Source organism: Halichoerus grypus, chromosome 3 (assembly GCF_964656455.1).
Source record: "Halichoerus grypus chromosome 3, mHalGry1.hap1.1, whole genome shotgun sequence".
In the NCBI taxonomy this organism is placed as follows: domain Eukaryota; kingdom Metazoa; phylum Chordata; class Mammalia; order Carnivora; family Phocidae; genus Halichoerus; species Halichoerus grypus.
The window spans coordinates 71,261,890-71,283,861 of record NC_135714.1 but is presented as its reverse complement, the minus strand read 5'-3'; the positions used below and the strand labels follow the sequence as shown (position 1 = coordinate 71,283,861).

At 41.4% G+C, this 21,972-nt stretch overlaps 1 protein-coding gene and 1 pseudogene across 2 annotated transcripts in view; one reads left to right on the top strand and one right to left on the bottom strand.

Annotated features, from left to right (window-relative positions):
• Positions 1-21,710, bottom strand: part of HERC6 (HECT and RLD domain containing E3 ubiquitin protein ligase family member 6) — a 51,803-nt gene extending 30,093 nt beyond the window's left edge. Inside the window, exons 1-10 of one of the 2 annotated variants that reach the window (XM_078068949.1) lie at positions 21,366-21,710; positions 19,109-19,268; positions 16,754-16,830; positions 13,089-13,316; positions 11,461-11,558; positions 10,077-10,204; positions 8,468-8,604; positions 7,520-7,587; positions 2,531-2,652; positions 1,908-1,967 (exon numbers count right to left, since the gene is read on the bottom strand). In XM_078068949.1, coding sequence (XP_077925075.1) covers positions 1,908-1,967; positions 2,531-2,652; positions 7,520-7,587; positions 8,468-8,604; positions 10,077-10,204; positions 11,461-11,558; positions 13,089-13,316; positions 16,754-16,830; positions 19,109-19,268; positions 21,366-21,564 — 1,277 coding nt within the window. In that variant the 5' untranslated portion in view covers positions 21,565-21,710. The remainder of the gene's footprint in view (positions 1-1,907; positions 1,968-2,530; positions 2,653-7,519; positions 7,588-8,467; positions 8,605-10,076; positions 10,205-11,460; positions 11,559-13,088; positions 13,317-16,753; positions 16,831-19,108; positions 19,269-21,365) is intronic. The other variant, XM_078068950.1, reaches the window with a different exon arrangement.
• On the top strand, positions 52-708 carry LOC118554869 (dnaJ homolog subfamily C member 15 pseudogene; annotated as a pseudogene).
• Positions 21,711-21,972: the final 262 nt, after the last annotated feature.

The following is a 21,972-nucleotide window of genomic DNA, read 5'->3' as shown; positions in this document are numbered from 1 at the left end:
TTCCGAGGTGAGGTTGTTGGACTCAACAGTTCCTCCAGTCCCCTTAAAGAGTGACTGAGAGCTCCCCGCGTCCCATTGCCATGGCTGCCCGTGGTGGCGTCACCGCTGCCGGCGAGGGTCTGCGCTACGCCGAGTCCTCGCCGCCGGCGACCGCACGGCCGGACGCGGACATCGACCAGGGACTGGCAAGAAGTTTGATAGCTGTAGGAGTGGGTGTTGCAGCTCTCGTATTTGCAGGTCGCTATGCACTGCAAATCTGGAAGCCTCTAGAACAAGTACTCACAGAAACGGCAAAGAAGATTTCCACTCCTAGCCTTTCATCCTACTATAAAGGAGGATTTGAACAGAAAATGAGTAGGCGAGAAGCCAGTCTTACTTTGGGTATAAGCCCTTCTGCTGGCAAGGCCAAGATTAGAACAGCTCATAGGAGAACCATGATTTTGAATCACCCAGATAAAGGTGGATCTCCTTACTTAGCAACCAAAATAAATGAAGCAAAAGACTTGCTAGAAGCAACCACCAAACACTGATTGATGCTTAAGAATCATTCTGAAGGAAAAAAACGGGGAATACAAAACAAAAAAGTCCTGCAAAGCCGTCTAAACCACGGCGTTCATAATTTTCATACATGTACTGACCACAATCATTTATTCCACTATTAAGGTAAAGATTAACAATCTTAAAAAAAAAAAAAAAAAAAAGAGTGACTGAGAGTGCAGCTGGGTTAAAAACCAATGGGACAACTGGGGGTTACACAGCGCCAAAGAACACGTGCAACACGGGTTAAGTGAGTGCCACCTACTGGCCAGGACGGGGCACAAGATGTGTATCACTATCTTCAGAATCTGTGAGGCAGTTTGGGGCCTACTCAACAGGGAGGGATGAGAGCTGACCTAGTGGGGGAGGACTGGACCGAGTGATAAGTGCTGCAGACACACCAGCAGGGCATCAGCCGCCGGAGAAGGCAGAGGGCAGCCTAAGGCCCCTTCATGCTGCTATCCTCCTTCTCCTTTAAATACTGTTCAATTTAAACAAGGAGGCCATTACACTGAGGGGGCTCTATCACTACGGGGGCCTATGTAAGCAAAAAATCTGAGCCTGTAAATACCTCAGTTATGAAATCGAAACCTAAGGACAACCAGTCAAACAGCCCACTACGCTTTGAGCTATAGCCAGTCAATTAATTTCTTTTCTTTGCTCCTGCACCTTCTCTACGTAAGTCTTTCCTCTAGCTCCTGTTGGTGGAGCGCCCCAACCACTTCAGTTGCGTGCTGCCCAATTTGAATCAGTATTTGCTTAAATAAATCTTGAAATGTTTAATATGCCTCAGTTTCTCTCTTAACAGTTCCCAGGCACAGTATTGTAAAGCATAAAGGGAAGGGAAGAAATACAAGACCAAATGTTGAGCACTTCACAAGAGAGCTGTTTGTATGACTGGATCAGACACCAAGTAGAGAAATCAGATTCTCCTCTGTAGTAGTGAACCTAGTTCAAGATAAAATAAACAGAATCTATTTTCCCTATTGCTGGATTCCCCTCTCTATCCCACCACAAAGAGAACTGCAAAGTGCTGCCTTGGCCTCTAAGTACTAAAGCAACATTAGAATGATCACTCATGGACACAAAGATCTTGAAAAAACACCATTCCTTGTAGTCAGGTAACAGAGGAGGACAGGGCGGTGTGTGAATTAGGGATTACAACTTACAGTGGTCTCACAGAAAATTCCTTTACAAAACGGGAGAATTCTGTAACAACCTTTGGAGTTTTCTATGTTGGACTTACTGTTCATAGATAACATAATAATACAAATTAAAATGACTGACTTGAAACATTTCATTTTAAATATTTCTCAATGTTCCCCTCCCTCCCGTGTTTTAAATGAAGATAAATCTCATGTAAAAATTACCTTTTCTTTAAAAAACTTGCAGTCAGACAAGCAGGAGATGAAAATATCATCATAATTTCACTGTAAAAGTAACAACACATGTGTTAAGTCGTAATGTACTATAAAGCATGCCTCCTCTTATGTCCAATTATACAACTGATGACATGGAATCGTTAAGGAAAACTACTCTCCTACGAGTCTTCCAAATTCTGGACATATTTTGTGCTGATAAATCTCCCCCAAATCCTTCATAGTTGATTTTACCAAGACATGGATTTAAATAAAATCCATCCTTCTGAAAACAGAAACTTATGGTGCCCCAGAGTATAAACTCTGAAGATACAAAAGAGCGCACTTCAGTGAGGGCTTTGTGAGATACAACATGTTTTTGATTCACTCCTACATCTCCCGTGGCTATCAAGGTGCCTAGGAACTGTATGTCCTCAATATAGCTGTGTTAAGTAAATGATGAATGAATGAGATCATCAGTGACTTCTTCAAACTTCAAGGTGGTAGAAGAGAATCATGGTTAAAATGCACATGCCTTCACAGCAAAGCCAAACCTTCTGTCTTATGTTTAGGATAAAATGACCCCATGGCTTCAAAACCAAATATTTGATTTATAACTTATCAGACAGAGCAACCTCTTAGCCACTTCAGGTTTAGTGCTTCCTGCTGCCGCTGCTATCCATTTTTCCATCAGGGACTGGTTAATTTGGCTTATTTCTGGCAGGATTTTCCTAGAAACATCTGTGGAACTGGTATCCTTCATGGAAGAAAAAAAAATGATCAGGAAAACATACCCACATGCTGAGGAATAAATAACACTGCAAAGCTTGTGGCAGGTGGTAGGTAGGCCCCACCCTCTCTGATGTAGGGTTTGGTGAGAAGGGTTATGTCCTCAGACTGGCCTGGCTTTTCCGGTTCCTAGCCTTGGCCCCTGGCTTGGTCTGAGCCTTAGTTTTGTCATTTAAAAATGGAATGACACAAAATAATTGAAAACAGGGACTCAACCAGATACTTGTACACCAGTATTCACTGCAGCATTATTCACAATAGCCAAAAAGGTGGAAACAGCTGGTGTCCAGTGACAGCATCCATAGATGAACATGGTGTCTACGTGCAGGAGAATATTCAGCCATAAAAAGGGAAGAGATTCTGATGCATGCTGAAACATGGATGAACTTTGAAGACATTATGCTAAGCGAAATAACCCAGATACAAAAGGACAAATATTGTGTGATTCCACTTATATGAAATTGGCAACTTCATAGAAAGTAGATTAGAGATTACCCAGGGCTGGGGGCAGTCATGGAATAGAGACTTATTATTTAATGGTTACAGAGTTTCTGTTTGGGGTGATAAAAAAAAGTTTTGGAGATGGATAGTGGTGATGGTTGCACAATATTGTGAATGCAAGTAATGACACTAAATTACATACTTAAGAATAGTTAAAATAGAAAATTTTATGATGTGTGTGTGTGCGTGTGTGTATTTTAACCACAATAAAAAAAATGAGATAATAATACCTACCTCTCTGGGCTCTTGTTAAGATTAAATGATATTAGGTATACAAAGCCTTTGGATTACAGTTCATATTCAGTAAATACTAGTTTCTTTCTCCCCTCTAATCACCCATAGATTTTTACTTTTAGATCAGTGGTTTCCAAACTTTAGCATGCAACAGAATTACCTGGTGATCTTGCTAAAGCATAGACTGCTGAGCCCATCCCCGCAGTTTCTGATTTAGGAGTGGAGCTCAAGAATTTGCATCTGGCAAATTCCCACGTGATGCTGCTGCTCTGGTGTAGGGACCACACTCTGAGAACCACGGTTCTAGACAATACTTGAAACCAAATGGCTCGGGGCGCCTGGGTGGCTGTCATTGGGCGTCTGCCTTCGGCTCAGGTCATGATCCCAGGATGCTGGGATCGAGCCCCACATCGGGCTCCCTGCTCAGCGGGAAGCCTGCTTCCCTCTCCCATTCCCCCTGCTTGTGTTCCCTCTCTCGCTATCTCTCGCTCTCTGTCAAATAAATAAATAAAATCTTAAAAAAAAAAAAAAAGAAACCAAATGGCTCAGTGAGCGGTGTCAGAAATCACTATATGGAAAGAAAAAACCTGCCTTTTAATAATAGCCTTCCAAAAACATTAGTGCTCTGCTCCATGTTATACCTCTACCTCCAGTGAACTTGTAGTAAGTCAGGAAGTTCTTTTTTTGGAAGAAACCTCTATCTATGCCCAACATGGGGCTTGAACTCAAGACCCCGAGATCAAGAGTCACATACTCTACAAACTGAGCCAGCGAGGCACCCATGAGTCAGGGAAGTCTTCATCGTTTTTATTTAATGCTTAAATAAAGACCTCCGGGAAAAAATGTGTAACCATGACTTCTGAAGTTCCCTTCAGCTTCTTGATCTGAGCCTTGGGTGTCTCCTCTGGTTCAATCACAAGAGAGCTTGTATTCCCCCCCACGTGGCTGGAAACTTAGGACAATGAGGTGCTCCCTATTGGCACTTACATACCATTTCTTCTACTCTCTTCAAAATCCCAGCTCCCCTGAAGTAATCATCTCTCAATGTCCTGGTCACTACCCTTCACCACTGAAAACTTTAGTACCTTGCTGTCTTCCTCAGCACTGCCATGCTTGTTGTCATGCTTCCCGTAATTCTTGGCAACTACAGAACTAATAAACAGGATTTATTTCCCACCTTGATCTCTCAAGTCTTGATCTCATCTCCATACTTCTCCTCTGCTCCGCCTCAACTACCCATGTCCTGGATCAGGGTTTCAAGAGGGATGCTATTGACATTTTGTGTCAGATCGTTCTTTGTTGTGAGAGTCTTGTGCATTGCAGGATGTTTAGCAGCAGCCCTGGCCTCTACCCCCCAGATGCTAGTGGCTGCCACCCCAACACCCCTGCCCCTTTCCCTGTTACTACAACCTAAAATGGCTCCAGCAATTGCCAACTGTTTCCTGGGGCAAAGTCATTCCTAGCTGAAAACCACTGCCCTAGATCTAGGTAATACCCTATGCTTTATAATCATCAATAACTGTTTCACCTTCTAAAATTTCTATTAGAAGCATTCTCAGGGGTGCCTGGGTGGCTCAGTCAGTTAAGCGTCTGCCTTCGGCTCAGGTCATGATCCCAGGGTCCTGGGATCGAGCCCTGCATCGGGCTCCCTGCTCAGCGGGGAGTCTGCTTCTCCCTCTCCCTCTGCTCCTCCTCCCCTCACCCCCATTCATACTCTTTCTCACCTCCCCCCGCAAATATATAAATAAAATCTTAAAAAAAAAAAAGAAAAGAAACATTCTCTTCTTCGGTCATCATACACCTTTTTCTGATTCTCTTAAAGTGAAACTCCCAATCTAACATTCTTTGGTGCTGGAATGAGTTAAGACTTTGGGGGCTATTGGAACAGAATGAATGTATTTTGCATGCAAGAAGGACATGAATTTTATTGGCGGGGCGGGGCGGGGGGAAGAATGTTATGGACTGAATGTGTTCCCCCCCAAATTCATATGTTGAAATTCTAATCCCCAGTGCAATGGCATTAAGAGGTGGGGCCTTTGGGAGGTGACTAGGTCTCATGAATGGGATTACTGCTCTCATGAATGGGATTAGTGCCCTTATAAGAGACCCCAGAGAGCTCTCTTGCTCTTTCTGCCATATGAGGACACAGCAAGAAGACAGCTGTCTATAAACAAGGAAGCATGTCCTCACCAAACATTGAGTATGCTGGCCCCTTGATCCTGGACTTCCCAGACTCCAAAACTGTGAGAAGTACATTTCTGCTGTTCATAAACCACCTAGTCTATAGTGTTTTGTTAGCAGGCAGAGCAGACTAAGACACTTACTTTAGAGCGGAACCCACTCCAACATTCTTTGAGGGCATTAGGGTCTCCAATCCATTGACCCTACTGTTTGTTCATTATTCATCACCTCCTCATTTCAATATTGTTTTATCTCAGGGAATAAATAGGGAGGTGCAAGGAGAAGGAGAGAGCCAGGGGAATAGCCAGTTGGTGGAGCAGTCAGAACATACATATTTATTGATTAGGTTCACCATCCTATACGGGCATAGCTCATGGCATCCCAAAACAATCGCAACAGTAACATTGAAGATCACTGATCACAGACCACCATAACAAATATAGGAATAATGGAAAAATTTGAAATATTGCAAGAATTACCAAAATGTGACACAGAAACAAGAAGTGAGCAAATGCTGTTGGAAAAATGGTTCCCATAAATTTGTTCTATGTAGGATTGCCACAAACCTTCAATTTGTAAAAAATGCACTAAATCATAGTGCAATATAATGAGGCATGCCTGTATACTTCTGTCTCCATACAAACATTTCAGAACCAACCCAGAAATATGATAATAAAATCCTCTCTGTCAACAATTAGGAGGGTACTACAGTACGGTGGATAATGGTATAAGCTTTGGAGCTGGATTGCCTGGGTTTGAATCTAGCCTTGCCACTTCTTAGCAGTGCAACTTTGGGTAAGTCTACTTCTCTGAGACTCAGTTTTTTCATCTGTAAAATGGGGGAAATAATACCAATTGGAGTTGACATGAGGATTAAATGTGTCAATAGACTTGGAGTATTTTATTTTTTATTTTATTTATTTATTTATTTTTTAAAGATTTTATTTATTTATTTGACAGGGAGAGACACAGCGAGAGAGGGAACACAAGCAGAGGGAGCGGGAGAGAGAGAAGCAGGCTTCCTGCGGAGCAGGGAGCCCGATGCGGGGCTCGATCCCAGGACGCTGGGATCATGACCTGAGCCGAAGGCAGACGCTTAACGACTGAGCCACCCAGGTGCCCCTAGACTTGGAGTATTTTAATTGGTACCTAACTCATGATGACTACAATTAATATTAATCACTGCTGTTATTATCATCAATATTACTTAATGATAAACAGTGTAGAAGCAATGAATTTAGGTTTGGGGGTCTCATCTTAAGAGATGTGAGGAGGAAGTGAAAATTACAGGATATTTTTTTAAAGAGGTTATACCTCATTTTTTCAAAAAGATTTATTTACTCATTTGAGAGAGAGGAGTGTGCGAGCAAGTAGGGGGAGGGGTAGAGGAAGAGAATCTTTCAAGCAGACTCCCCACTGAGCATGGAGCCTAGTTGACACAGGGCCATCCCACAACCCATGAGATCAAGACCCAAACCTAAACCAAGAATCAGATGCCCAACCAACTGAGCCACCCAGGCAACCCGAAAATAACAGAATATTTTTTTAAAAAGATTCTATCTATTTATTTGACAGAGAGAGAGAGCACAAGCAGGGGGAGTGACAGAGGGAGAGGGAGAAGTAGGCTTCCTGCCAAGCAGGAAGGGATGCAGGGCTCGATCCCAGGACCCCAGGATCATGACCGGAGCTGAAGGCAGACACCCAACCAACTGAGCCACCCAGGTGCCCCTCAGAATTATTTTTTAAGAAGCATTCTAACAGAGGATCTTCTTAGTAAAAAATTTGAATACATACAAATGATACAATGTTTGAAACACTGCTCTGAAATCTAGACAGAAAAAAATGATTTTTATTTGTTTTTGTTTGTTTTTGGTTTTTTTAAGAATATTTTTAAAAGGAACAGAAAGTATAATAGATACCTGATAAGTTGTCACAAAACTGGCATGTGTTCCAGCAAAAATATGTTTGACTTGAAAATCCGCAAGGTCTAAAAGAAAGTATAAATCAATGCTTATTGTTTTTAGAAGTAAAAAAATAAATCTTTTGTTATAAACCTAAAACTGCTCTAAAAACATAGTCTTAAAAGAAACCTGATATATTGGGGTGCCTGGGTGGCTCAGTCAGTTAAGTGTCTGACTCTGATTTTAGCTCAGGTCATGATCTCAGCATCGTGGGATTGAGCCCCACCTTGGGCTTTGCAGAAGCACAGAGTCTGCTTGTCCCTCTCCCTCTGCTTCCCCCCCACCCCGTGCTCTTGTGCATGCTCTCTCTCTCTCTAAAATAGATAAAATCTTTAAAACAAAATCTGATATATTACCAAGCTAAATTTACTTATTTTTGGCAATTTATATTCTTCTAGATGAATTTTGACTACAAGCACCATAAAAGATTAATTTTGATCAGGTTACATGTTGTATATACTTAAAATTTAATTTTTCATGCACTCACATAATGAAACCAGGGTGATGTACTTTAGAAGAGGGTTTTTTTGTTTATCTGTTTTTTTATTTGATTTTAAGCAATCTCTACACCCAACATGGGGCTCAAACTCACAACCCTGAGATCAAGAGTCACACACTCCACCAACTGATCCTGCCAGGTGCCCCTAGAAGAGGTTTGATTAAATATATAAAAGTGTATCTTTCTGATAGTTCATCGACTTGGGATCTTTTCATATTACCCTAATCTTTAGAAAAAAAAACTCCAGGAATCATTACATAAGAAAAGATGCATATTGTACAGATTTAAAAATAACAGTACAAAAAGAACCACAGTTCTTTGTACTCTTGTGAAAAGAAGATAAGTAATATTTCTCCTCCAGTGGCATCAATTAAAACAAAATCATAAATTAGTGGGACCACTCGTACCATCAGCAGAAATCAGGCAGGTAAAGTCAGCGTTCTCTGTCAGAGCCTCCGGATGAGCTGGGCTGCTTTTGCAACTTGGTCCGCGACCAAAAGACACTACCTTTCCAGTGGTGTAGACATATGCAAGGGTATGGTAACTGCAAGAGACAGAATACAATGAAGATCAAAGTACTCACACTTTTTGAGAAAGATGACGTCTCCTAACACAAAATAACAGATTTATCTTATACTAAGTACTCAGATCCCTTATCATAATGTCAGGGTGAGAGGGTACCAAATGATGTGACTAAACAAATGGTAGGTGAATATTAACTTATTACTAACCTTAAAGATAGAATATTATTGATGGGTCTTTCCTATGGTTTCTTCCATTTGTGTTTTTTTGTTTTGTTTTTTTATCTTATTTATTTATTTGTCAGAGGAAGAGAAAGAGAGAGAGCACAAGGAGGGGTAGCAGTGGGAGAGGGAGAAGCAGGCTTCCCGCAGAGCAGGGAGCCCGAAGCCGGGCTCGATCCCAGGTCTCTGGGACCATGACCTGAGCCGAAGGCAGACGACTAACGACTGAGCCACCCAGGCATCCCATACCATTTGTGTTTTAAATGTAAGCTTTGTTTTTTATGAATTGGGTAGATAATATTCAGTGTCCTCATAATTAGGTTATGCAAAACTCTGAATGCATATGCAAATACATATTATCTTCTATTTGCATGAGAATACTTTAAATCTTGTCTTATCAACTTAAGTAGGCAAACACCACTATTTTTATTTTATTTTATTATTTTTTAAGATTTTATTTATTTATTTGAAAGAGAGAGACAGAGAACACAAGTAGGCGGAGTGGCAGGCAGAGGGAGAGGGAGAAGCAAACTCCCCACTGAGCAGGGAGCCCAATGGGGGGCTCAATCCCAGGACCCTGAGATCATGACCCAAGCCGAAGGCAGACGCTTAACTGACTGAGCCACCCAGGCGCTCCTATTTTTATTTATTTATTTAAGAGAGAGAGAGAGAGAGAGAGAGAGAGAGAGAGAGCTCTAGTGTGCACACGAGCAGGGGCAGGGCAGAGGGGGAAGGAGAGGAGAGAGAGAATCTCAAGCAGACTCTGTGCTGAGTGCAGAGCCCCATATAGGCAGGGCTCAGTCCCAGGACCCTGAGATCATGACCTGAGCTGAAGTCAAGAGTCAGACACTTAACCAACTTAGCCACCCAGGCGCCCCACCACTATTTTTATTTTAAACCCTCCTCCCAACCCCCAGCACCTAGTAAGGTGGTCTATACACAGCAGACTTCCAATAAATTCTTATTAAATAAATGAAATGTCTAGAATAAATGAGAAAAAATAGACAACTTAAACTATATTTGAAAGAAGTAAATTTTCAGAAAGGAAAATGATCTATAAAAAGAGTAGTCACTTATTTTGGGTTTTAAGGTTTGATAACATTGCTGAGGAGTCTTTTTTTTTTTTTTCTGATGAACAGCCAAGTTTACTGAACCATAGTACAAAGCTCCAGAAGAGGGAGGGGACCTGAGAGGGTTGCCCTGAGGAGTCATTTCGAAGTAATAAAATACAGCACTCTCTACTCACACTAAAAACAAAAAACTAGCCCCTTACCTTCCACAATCTATCTGTGAAACTAGGCCATCAATTCCTTCCACGAGTTGTGGACCTTCCTTCTCAGCAATGGGGCTGTGTCCCAGCTGTCCGTAGCTATTGCCTCCAAATGTGAACACTTTCCCAGTCTGTTTGAAAAAGACAGAATCAGACTAATTTCAGATTTTAAAAAGTAACTAAAAACTTAAAGCTTAAGTATCATCAGAGAATTGTATGAGAGCACTATGTGAAATATAAGCTCTATATAAAGGGGAGGAGTCTTATATTTATTATTTCTGGTAATAAATGTAAGGGTTAACTCATTAAATGTGAAAAACCGTTGGCATTCATTGTAGAATGAATGGATGGACAAATTAATTGGTTTAAGAGTAACATTAACATTTAAGTAGATGGTTGCTTTATTTCTTTGAGATCTCTGAAAATAATCTTTTTTCAAAAGATTTTTTTTTAGAGAGAGATAGAGTGAGTGTGGGGGGGGGAGTGGGCGAGGTGTCCTTGGGATTCTCTCTCTCCTTCTCCTGCTGCCCCCGCCCCCCACCCCCTCATTCATGTACATGCATACTCTCTCTCTAATAAAAAATAAATAAATAAAACAAATAATGCAAATTACTTTAGATATTTAGTTTTTATTCACTTTTTAGCTTATTTAAATAAAAAACATTTAAATTCAATTAATTAACATATAATGTAGTATTCGTTTCAGAGATAGAGGTCAGTGATTCATTTAGTTTTTAAATAAACATTTCAACCACACAAATAGTTTTCAAGTCTATTCCTTATGGCTATGGAGAGAATCCATCCCATCGGAACATACTATTTGGTCAGTACAAGAAGAAGAGGCAAACATTTACAAAGCGGGCTTGTAATTGTGCCAAGCAAGAAACGGAACAAAGTAGGTTCTAGTCTATAATTTGGGTTATTGAAATCTGTAAAAATTACTTTGTTGCTTCTACATTAATTTTCATCTGTATAACTACATTATGAATGAATAATTGCTAAAAGGATTAGCTCCTATATTAATCGTTTTTTAATTTTTTTTTAAGATTTTATTTTTAAGCAATCTCTACACCCAGCGTGGGGCTCAAATTTACAACCCCAAGATCAAGAGTTGCATGCTCTACCAACTGAGCCAAACAGGCACCCCGTTAATCTAATTTAGTGGGTATCTAAAAATATTTCTTAAAGCTGAAATTAGCTTCTGTTATAAGATCTTGAAAATTTCATGGTTTATATTTGGTTAATTTCTCCTCTTTAGATATTTGTACATTGAATGGATATGTTGAGATACTGATACACATACTGCTTTCAACAACAGTCAGTACGTGTACCTTGTGGTAACATTTCTCAGGAATTCAAAAACAAAGAGCAAAACATTTTAGATTACCTGGGTAAGCACTGCAGTATGCTCATAACCACAGCTGATATAAATCACACCTAGATTCTTCAGCGCACCAATTGAACGAGGCTTGGAGCTTTGCAGTACTGAAAGAAAGCAGAATCTCTAGAGTATAAGACTCAGATTTCATGAGTTTTCACATCTTTTAATATTTTTATCATCTTATAATTCATTAGCATAATTTTTTAAATGAGCACTCAGAAGTATTATAAAGAGAGGGAAGGCCCTGCTTTGGAAAAGAAAGAAAAACAGTCTTTTAGCATCTATTTCTGAAAACTATTAAATCTTCTGGAATGCCTAAGGCTATTCTCCTAGAAAGCTAAGTTTTAAGACCTTTATTCCCAATAATATTGCCATTATGTCATATTCATTTCTGTCACATAGTCGGTGTTCTGCAAGCATGCAATAATAATTGAGAAAATAAGAGGACTTACTTCATGTTGACTGAGTTAAATGAGATGAGATCTAAGTACCGGCTGAATATCTGTTAGCCAGTCCTGCAAGGAACTGAACAGAGGAGGGAGGAGGGATAGGGCTCATGCGCTCATGGGGAAGGTTTCGCAGGGCGTTTAAGGATTATCAGACGAACTGGTTGTTTCTCCTGCTAGCATCTTCTAATCCAATGTGCAAGCTTGGCTGCACATTGGAATAACCTGTGGAACCTTTAATAAAGACTGATGCCTGGCTTCCATCCCCAGACATTCTGATTTACTTGGTATGGGGTCTAACTTGGGCACTGGGATTTTTAAATGCTCTTATGGCAGACAAAATAAGGGGCTTCAAAGCTGTCCGTGTCCTTCCCCAGAGGCTGTGGATATGTTAGGTTACTCGGCAAAGAGGAGTTAATGAAGCAGATGGAATTAAAGTTGCTAATCTGTTGACCTTAAAATAAGGAGGTTAGGGGCACCTGGGTGGCTCAGTCGGTTAAGTGTCTGTCTTCGGCTCAGGTCTTGGTGCCGGGGTCCTTGTATGGAGCCCCATGTCGGGCTCCTTGCTCAGCGGGGAGTCTTGTCTCCCTCTCCCTCTGCCCCTCCCCACTGCTTGTGCTCTCTCACACTTGCTCTCTCTCAAATAAATAAAATCTTTAAAAAAATAAAATAAGGAGGTTAGCCTGGATTATCTGGGTGGGCCCAATGTAATTACAAGGGTTCTTTAACAGAAGAATCACTGTCAGAGTAATGTGACCTGAGGAAGACTTCACCAGCCATTGCTGGCTTTGAAGAAGGGGGCTATGAGTCAAGGAATGCAGGTGGACTCTAGAAGGGGGAAAAGACAAGAAAATGGTGCAAGGCCCATCCCCATCCCCTACCTGGCTGCCCTGAAGCCTCCAGAAAGGAACACAACCCTGCTGACACCTTGATTTTAGCCCCGTGAGACCTGAATCAAACTTCTGACCACCAGAACTATAAGATAATAAATTTATGTTGTTTTAAGTCACAAGTTTGTGGTAATATATTATAGTGGCAATCGAAAATTAAGATGGCTCCCCAGGTGATTCTAATGTGTCACAAAGTTTGGGAATCACTGCTCTAATCGTCGAGAATCCCCTTTGCAGAGCTGGTCTTCCAACTGGAGAGAAAGAATGATTTACTGCAAGAAGAAGACTATCTCGTTACCTGGGACATTATTCTTGCAGAGGGCCAGCTGCCCTGCATTGTTGCTTCCCCAGCCAAATGAAGCCCCAGAGAGAGACAGGGTGAAGCTGTGGGCCCCGCCTGCAGCCACCTGAGTGAGGGGGATGCCGTCCAGGGACCTCACCCTCTGTGGGCTGGCTTGGGAGGGGTGCTCCTTCCCCAGGCCCAGCTGCCCATGGCTGTTACTTCCCCATGAAAATAGTTGACCATCTATAAAAATAAAGCAGAGAAATCGAGAATTACAAACACATTGGAATACCAAATTCGAGTAGAAACTACCACCCTCATTCTAAAAGTCATTAATAACTAAAATAGGGATAAAGGAGGTTCGAGTATTCTGACTAAAAGCAAGGAGGATGGTCAAGAACACCTTCAAAAGTCCCTTCCAACAACATCCACTCCTCTTCTCCCTCCAGTTAAGGGCAACTCTGCTCTTCCAGCTGCTCAGACCAGAAATCTTGGAGTCATCCTTGACTCCCTTCTTTCTTTTACACCCTTTAGCCTAGCAAATCCTGAAGTCTCTATCTTTAAAATGTGTCTGGGATCTGACCACTTCTCACCTCTCCACTGTTACCACCTTAGCCACCAAGCCACCATCACTTTTCTCCTGGAAGTTTACAACAGCCCCTCACTGGGCTCCCAGAGTCCATCTTTGTCTGTTTTCCAAAGAGCAGCCAGAGTGTTCTTTTAAAAAAAGTAAGTCAGACTGAACCCTTTAGGAATTTGCTCTTACTCAATAAAAGGCCAATTCTCACCAAGGCTCACAAGCCCCAGGTCACCAGGATTCACCATGACACGTCTCAGACCTTATCGCCTCCTTGCTCAGACCTTTCCAGGGACCCTGCTGTTCCTAAGCATACTGCTGAGCATGCTGCTACCTCATTAATGGCCTTTGCATCTAGATCATACCTCTGGATCATGGCCTTAGCATCATGTCCCCCTTCCTCCCTTCTTTTGGTCTCTGCTCACCTTGTAACAGTTTCCCTAACATCCTTTATAAAAGAGAAAGATTCCTTTCCTCCACTCAAGTACTTGCTCCCATCCCCTTACCTGGCCTTACTTTTCTTCATACCCTTACCTCTGTTACATGACATAATTTTTTGTCTATGTGTTTAAGGCTCACTTCCCCTACACACCCCCCAGAATATAAGCTCCATGAAAGCAGAATCTTAGGTTTGTTCACTGCTATATCCTCTTTGCTGGAAACATAGGCACTTAAAAAATATTTGTGGAATGACTCTATGGGAGTAAAAGACCATCGACATTTTATGTTGAATTTGACCAGAGATGGATAATTTACATGAGGTCAAAAATCAAGATCTACTAATGCTTCATTGTTTACCCAGAAAAATGCTAACATAGCTCAGATTTTTATGTTTATTATAGCTGATTTTTCTTTTTTAACTCTTCTAAAGTTATTTCTACCACTGAAAAGTATTTCTGGGGCGTCTGGGTGGCTCAGATGGTTAAGCGCCTGCCTTGGGCTCAGGTCTTGGGGTCGAGCCTAGCATCGGGCTCCCTGTTCGGCGGGGAGCCTGCTTCTCCCTCTCCTTCTACTACTCCCCCTGCTTGTGCTCTCTCGCTCTCTCTGTCAAATAAATAAATAAAATCTTTAAAAAAAAAAAAAAGTATTTCTGAGGGCCCACTGCACAATGTCAAACTCATATGAAGGTCTATGAGAACTCAACAGTTCACCATAGCAAATGTACTGGGTATCTGGGCTCCATACAACCTTCAGTCCATACCAATATAAAGACAAATCAATACCCTGGGGAAATAATTCAAGCTATTTCAATAATTAAGAAGAAGGAAAGCAAGGAAGGAAGAAAGACTAATAGTTCTTGTACCCCGGGCACCTGCTATGGATTGCACAGGATATAACAGGATATATTGCGTTCCTTCTTTCACTGAATCTTCTAAACACCCCATAAGTACTCCTACAGATGAGAAAATCATCAGGTTAAATAACTTGCCCTAGATCAAATCTCTGGAAATGGTGGGATGGAATTATACGATAGCCAGAGGACTATGCTGTGGTCTCATGGCCTGCGTGGTACAGTAGTTGAGTGCTTAGGGTTGGGATGTAAACAGGTATAGGTTCAAATCTCACTTCTATTTCTTAGTGTGTGACCTTAGGCAGATCACAGAAAGTCTCTGAGCCCAAATTTCCTCATTTCTAAAATGAGGATACAAATAATGCGCAGCTTCTGTGTTTGTTAAGTGATTTCATGAGATTACAGGCGTAAAGCATCTCACGTGGTAGCTGGTGCACAGACGGCAACCGGGAAGTGTCCAGAATCCCTGAGGCACAGCGGCCGTTACGCATATGACGTCACCTGGGGGACATGTAAACGTTACGTGTCCCTGGAAGGCGCTCACGATATGCCATCCCAAAATATGCCACTCTGGCATAAGGATTATTTTGTTTTTGTTTTTTTTTAAGATTTTATTTATTTATTTGACAGAGAGAGACAGTGAGAGAGGGAACACAAGCAGGGGGAGTGGGAGAGGGAGAAGCAGGCTTCCCGTGGAGCAGGGAGCCCGATGTGGGGCTCGATCCCAGGACCCCAGGATCATGACCTGAGCCAAAGGCAGACGCCCAATGACTGAGCCACCCAGGCACCCCAAGGATTATTTTGAGCTAAAGGCAACTGAGAATCCACAAGTGTGGGAAAAGTTCTCTGCCCTCCTCTGATCCACCCAAAGGTAAGGTATATATTTCCCTTTGTGAAGGTGTCCTCTTCTCTTGCACCCGGGATGGGGCAGTGACTCATCACCAGAGATGGAGAGTCTGCCTCAACATGAGTCTTCACAGATAACCCCCCTTTTTTAAAAATTTTATTTTATTATGTTATGTCATCACCATACTTCACTATTAAGATAACCCTTAATAAAATAACTCTTATCTTCCCTTAGTTTCCCCCATGTATTTCCAAGTCCCATGTATTTCCCAACAATCGATCATCCTGCAAAGCCCAAATCTTTCCCTCATTAAAACGGCTCATAAGCCCCCAAGTCTAAACACTTCTTGAGTTTCACTTCTTTTCTGTCAACTTCCGTGCACTAAAATAATAAAACTGGTGTGCCTTTTCTCTTGTCAATCTCTTCCGTCACTTAAATTTGCAGACTCCCAGGTACTGAACCAAAGAGGATAGGAGAAAAGTTTTTCTTCTGCAACACTCTCCATTGAAACATTTTGACTGATGCTGGACAAAGGATGGAGATGTTAGTAGAAGAAATGTAAAGTCATAATTTTGATATCTTGACTTTTCTTTCTTTGATCTAAGTAAAAAAGACAAATAGACCTTAGTCTATCTGAATTTGCTGGTACACGCAACCATTCAGCATAAAGGGCAAAGTTCCGGATAAATCTGTTATTAAATTCTGAGAGAGTCAGATCAGGTCATGTGAACAGAGATGACCCTTTATGGCATTGATATGAATTAGGCACTACTTAGACTATAATAAGAGCAAAGAAAATAGGGAAAAAATTGAAGAACAATACAGCTTATGAAATCTAAAGAGTTAAAAAACTTCTAAATGCATTAAAATGAGCCCCAGTGCATTAAAAATCAACGGGCATCATTCTTATTCAAAAAAATTACTTTGTAATGACACTTAGAAGATCCAAGAACCCTTTTTTTTACCTTCTGATAATGCCAGGGAATGGTAGTGTCCACAGGAAACTTGTATAATTTTTATACCAGTCAGAGTTTTTATCTTCCTGTAATAAAAATGATACAAAATCTATGAATCCTTCTTTAGAGTGGCTCACCAAGTGAACTACAGATGTTAAAACAATCCCAGGTAATACATTTGGTTTAGGGAAATAACTATCTCTGCCTTTCTTTTCTTTTCTTTTTAAACTGGGCTATTTTAATGTTTTTTACAATAGAATAAATAGTTCTCTGGATGACTGCAGATATGTAAGGCTGTTTGGTAGTATTCAGAAACACCACAGTGATGGTGATTTTCCTGATTGGCATGTAATCTTCAGTAATTTTAAGGAGTTACTTGTCTGAAACTGCTGTCAAACCAACAAGTCTGCATTTGTGCATCCATCATTTTCAGGATTGTCGGTAACCTGGGCATATTTTCCCCAGAAATAACTTTATTTTCTTATTTTTCTGTAGTACCCTTATTCCAAAGCCTTCAAACTATTTTTAAAGATTTTATTTATTTATTTGACAAAGAGAGACACAGCGAGAGAGGGAACACAAGCAGGGGGAGTGGGAGAGGGAGAAGCAGGCTTCCCTCTGAGCAGGGAGTCCGATGTGGGGCTTGATCCCAGGACCCTGGGATTCTGACCTGAGCCGAAGGCAGACGCTTAACAACTGAGCCACCCAGGCGCCCCAAACTATTTTTAACATGACATCAACATGTATAAAGGTACAGAGCAGAATCCAAATCCAAATCCAGTTATAATACAAAAGTGATTTTTATTAGACTTTTAATGCAGTATATAATGTACTAACTTTTATTCCATACTTATTGGCTTAAAAGAAAAATTTCTTCATGCACATATGACACAGGGCTTTAGAATTTATAGGACACTGTTATTTATATCACCTGATTTAAGCCCTATGCAATAAAGAAATCATTAGGTTGAATCCTATTAAATGGCCATTTTTGTGGATCAAAAACATAACTATCAGCAATTTCATATGGTTGAACCTAGTAGAACTCAGAGTTCTGGTTTGCTCTAGGGAATCACATTATAGATATCATGTTGTAGAACTAGACTCAAACCTTCATCTTTTCATTCCAAGTTCAATACTTGTCCCCCAAAGCCACAGCACTCTCTTACACAATTAAAAACCAGAAGACGTAACAAAGAGTAACTTCCAAGTATTAAAAATCATGCTTTTAAAAATTCTTAAACATGTAATTCATGAACACACAATTCAGACTGCTTGTCATATCATTCGTCCTAGGAAGCTGTTTGTGAGGAAATGATTCCCCCCCCCCGCCTCCTCCCCCCCCCAACCCCGCGTCTTACTACTTAAACTATTAGAATCCAGTGGCTTAAAACAGACCAAAAGGTTATGTTGGGAGGAAAACTTTTCCTTTTCCAGTATGGATCCAGTTGATACGGGACACACAAATTAACTGACAATAGACAGATTAACAGGAGAAAAACCAAGGCTTATTTACATGTACAGAGGGGAGCTCCCAGTAATGGAAAATTTGTGGAATCACCTTAAATATATCAACCTAGCAAAAAGGAGGGGATTTAGGACTTCAGTAGGAGAGTATGGAAGTTTCCATAGGGTTTTTTGATGTTCACTGGGCAGTCTGTCTTCACAGCAACTGAATTCATAGGAAACTCCCTCCAAGCTATTAATGGCAGCTGTGTTTTCAAGGAGACTTGGCTTTAGTCGGAAATGAAGTTCAGATAAGATTGCTTTCTGTATCTTTTATTTAATGTTTTTACTTTAAAATAATATTTATTGGGGCGCCTGGGTGGCTCAGTCGTTAAGCGTCTGCCCTCGGCTCAGGTCATGATCCCAGGGTCCTGGGATCGAGCCCCACATCGGGCTCCCTGCTACGCAGGAAACCTGCTTCTCCCTCTCCCACTCCCCCTGCTGTGGTCCCTCTCTCGCTGTGTCTCTCTCTGTCAAATAAATAAATAAAATCTTTAAAAATAATAATAAAATAAAATAATATTTATTTTATTTTTATTGATATTTTATGTGTATTTTACATTTTATATATCTTATATTTATTTATTTACCACAGTATTTCCAATACATAAGATTTATGTAGATCAAAGGGTCACATGTTCTCATTTCACCCTGCCTTTCTCCTTCATAGGACCCTAATTGAGTAACAATTGATGTTAGAAGTTTTTTCCTGTCTCATTCTCTCACTACACTATAATCATTGGGGCTAGGGACTGTGTTTATCATAGTCATCTTTGTACCCTGACATCTTGCATAGCGCCAAGCACATGAAACTGAAAAATACTGGATGAATGAATGAATGAATGGAAATATACTTACCTAGGTATAAGATTTATTTCCTTAAATTCTCCAACTCCCAGCTGTCCTTCAGAACCAGCCCCCCATGCAAAGACCCTTCCTTTGTAACAGACAGCAAGAGAGTGTTCCTTTCCACAGCTCACAAGATCAACACGTAGAGTTTCCAATGCGCGAATTGGTTCTTCAGGAACAAAAACAAAACAAAACACCTCAGAAGATTATTAATTTAGCAACAAGTTTACTTTCTTCAAAAAGAAGGGTCACTCGGATTTCTCATCTTTTCCAATGGACTTTCAAATCAAGGCTTGACATAAACACTGCAGGTGTGAAGGAAAGCAGCTCAATGTGAGTTCCACTGTCTATATGGGAATGTGGTTGCCATTCCAAAGGATGAGTTTCATGGAGGAGGGCAACTTGTACAGACTATGATGTTTGGCCTATGACCTCTCTATGATGATGGCAGCCAAACCAGGGGAGACAGAGAGAAGATGGAATGGCCTCCACTCTACTCTTCTGACTTCCCAGCCCTGAACAGTGAGAATAGTCAATCCCTTATCAGGAGCAAATGGGCAGGGAGCCTTCCCCATGAATGGGAGAGGCAGAAGCCAGGTCCTCTCACAAAGAAGAATGCAGTAACGTTCCTCTTATGGCCAAAGGCACCCACAAATGAAAACCTGATCATTATAGCATGATCCCTAAAAGTCAATCTAAACGGTTTTCCCAAAGTGTTTGTCTCTGAATTATTAGAGGTTTTGAGCTAAATATATCACTACGAGTAAAGTTTTTGCTAACACTTCAGTTTTCTTTTTTAAAACCTTTATGATCTTATCCTTTTCAATGATTTATTTTCAAACTATGGGATAATAAAAAACGTCCCAAAGATTCATACACTCATGAAGGTAGAGACTGATATCACCTTCCTGGAGAACAATCTGACTTCAAGTATCATGTTGCCCCTCATCTCCACCTAAAGTGGATCAGGATATGCCACCCCAAAATATGCCACTTTGGCAGAATGATTATTTTGCGCCAAAGGCAACTGAAAATCAACAGATGCAGGAAGAGTTCTCTGCCTTCCCTTTAGTTACCTAAAAGTAGGGCATAAATTTCCCTTGTAAAGGTATTCTCTCCCATACCAGAAAGAGAAGAGGAACTCTTATCACTGGAGTTGCCACTGAGATGAGTCTACATAGACAGCCCTTACCAAAATAACCCTCATCTTCCATTAGTCTTCCCCATATATTTCCAAGTCACTTCCCCACAACTGATCATCCTTCAAAGCCCAAACTCCCTTTTCTTTGCTAAGATGCAATATAAGTCCCTGAGTTTAACCACTTTTGAGTTTCCCCCTTTTTTTTTTCTGTGAACTCCTGTGCACATAAAATATTAATAAAATTGTATACTTTTTTGGTTAATCTTTGTCCGCTTAGTTTGCACGCCTTCAGAACAAGAACTAACAGGATAGAAGAGAAATTTTTCCTCCCAGACACAACTTTTGGTATTTATTCTAAGTAAGTAATCAGAAATTTTTTCAAATAATGGCAATCACGGTATTATTTATAAAAGTCCCTAATGAAGAAAAAACCTAATGTCCACCAAAGAAGAAGCATTAACTTGTATTGTCAAAGCCTGGAATGTTTTGCAACTATTTAAAATGTTATTTTCAAAAAATACATAATGAAAGGGCAATATGTTCATGATATTATGTTTTGTAAGAGTGCAATTTATAGAACTGTATAAATACTGTGTACACAAAACTATATAATGACATGCTTTTATAAAAGTAAATGTATAATAGAGTAAAAAAGCAAATACATCAAAATATTATAGTTGTCTTTGGGTATTGGAATTATAGGCAATTTCTTTCCCTGTGTTTCTATAATAATCAGTAATGGTAAAAATGGTACTATACTTTTAATTTTAGGGAAAATAGATGCTCTGGGGTATTTCTGAGAGAGTTAGAGATGTCCCACCCAAAACCACGTTTGGAAGGTCACTATTCCAGATAGATTCGCACTGGCAGGGATTGGTCTAGAAAGGCTTAGTGGGAGGGACCATGTCTCTTCAAAAGAGCGCTGTCCCGTTAGGTTCCGCTCTCAGTTTCGCTTTTAAGCTGAAGTGGAAACCGAAACAAATTGCGCTTCTGGAAAATGAAACTGACGAAGTTGCGCTCACGCACAGAGCATCGTTTCGCCGTATCTTGGGGCCCAGCGGACCTGGGGCTCCCAGCACCCGCATCTACCTGGCCCCCCGCCCCGCGCCTTTGTCCCGCACTCACTTGGCTGCTCCTCGCTCTGCACGCCCCTCCGCCCCAGCTGGCCATGGCTGTTGTCCCCGCACGAGTGCACCTCGCCGTTGCTCAGCAGCAGCAGCGAGTGGCGCTCCCCGGAGGCCGCCTGTTGCAGCTCGTAGCCATCCCGGCCGGTCTGCCTCCGGCGCAGAGGTCTTCGGGGGTTGGTGCCCCAGTAGAGGTACATCCCGCTCCCGCGCCCCGCCGCCTGCGCCTGGTCTGTCCGCGCCGCGCGTACGGGCTCTCAGAGGCTAATGACCGCTGTGTGCTGATTAGCAGAAACCGGGAAGCCCGGTGGACCAGCCCGGCTCTGATCTCACCCTGGAGGCCAACTCCCCTCACCCCACCTACGCCCTGGCACCCTTAGTCATCCTGACGTCCCGGCCAATGGCTTTTGGGGCTCAAACGTGAGCACCCAGTGCTGAGGAACAGAGGGGGACTCCAGAGGAAGAGCTCCTGCATTTACTTAGATACTAGCTAAGCAAGTTCATGAGCCGTGTGACTTTGGGCAAGTGTAACGAAGCTACCACATCAATGCGATGTGGACGGTAAGGCAGCAAATCTAACCTTAGGGTAATTTAACAGAATATGCCGG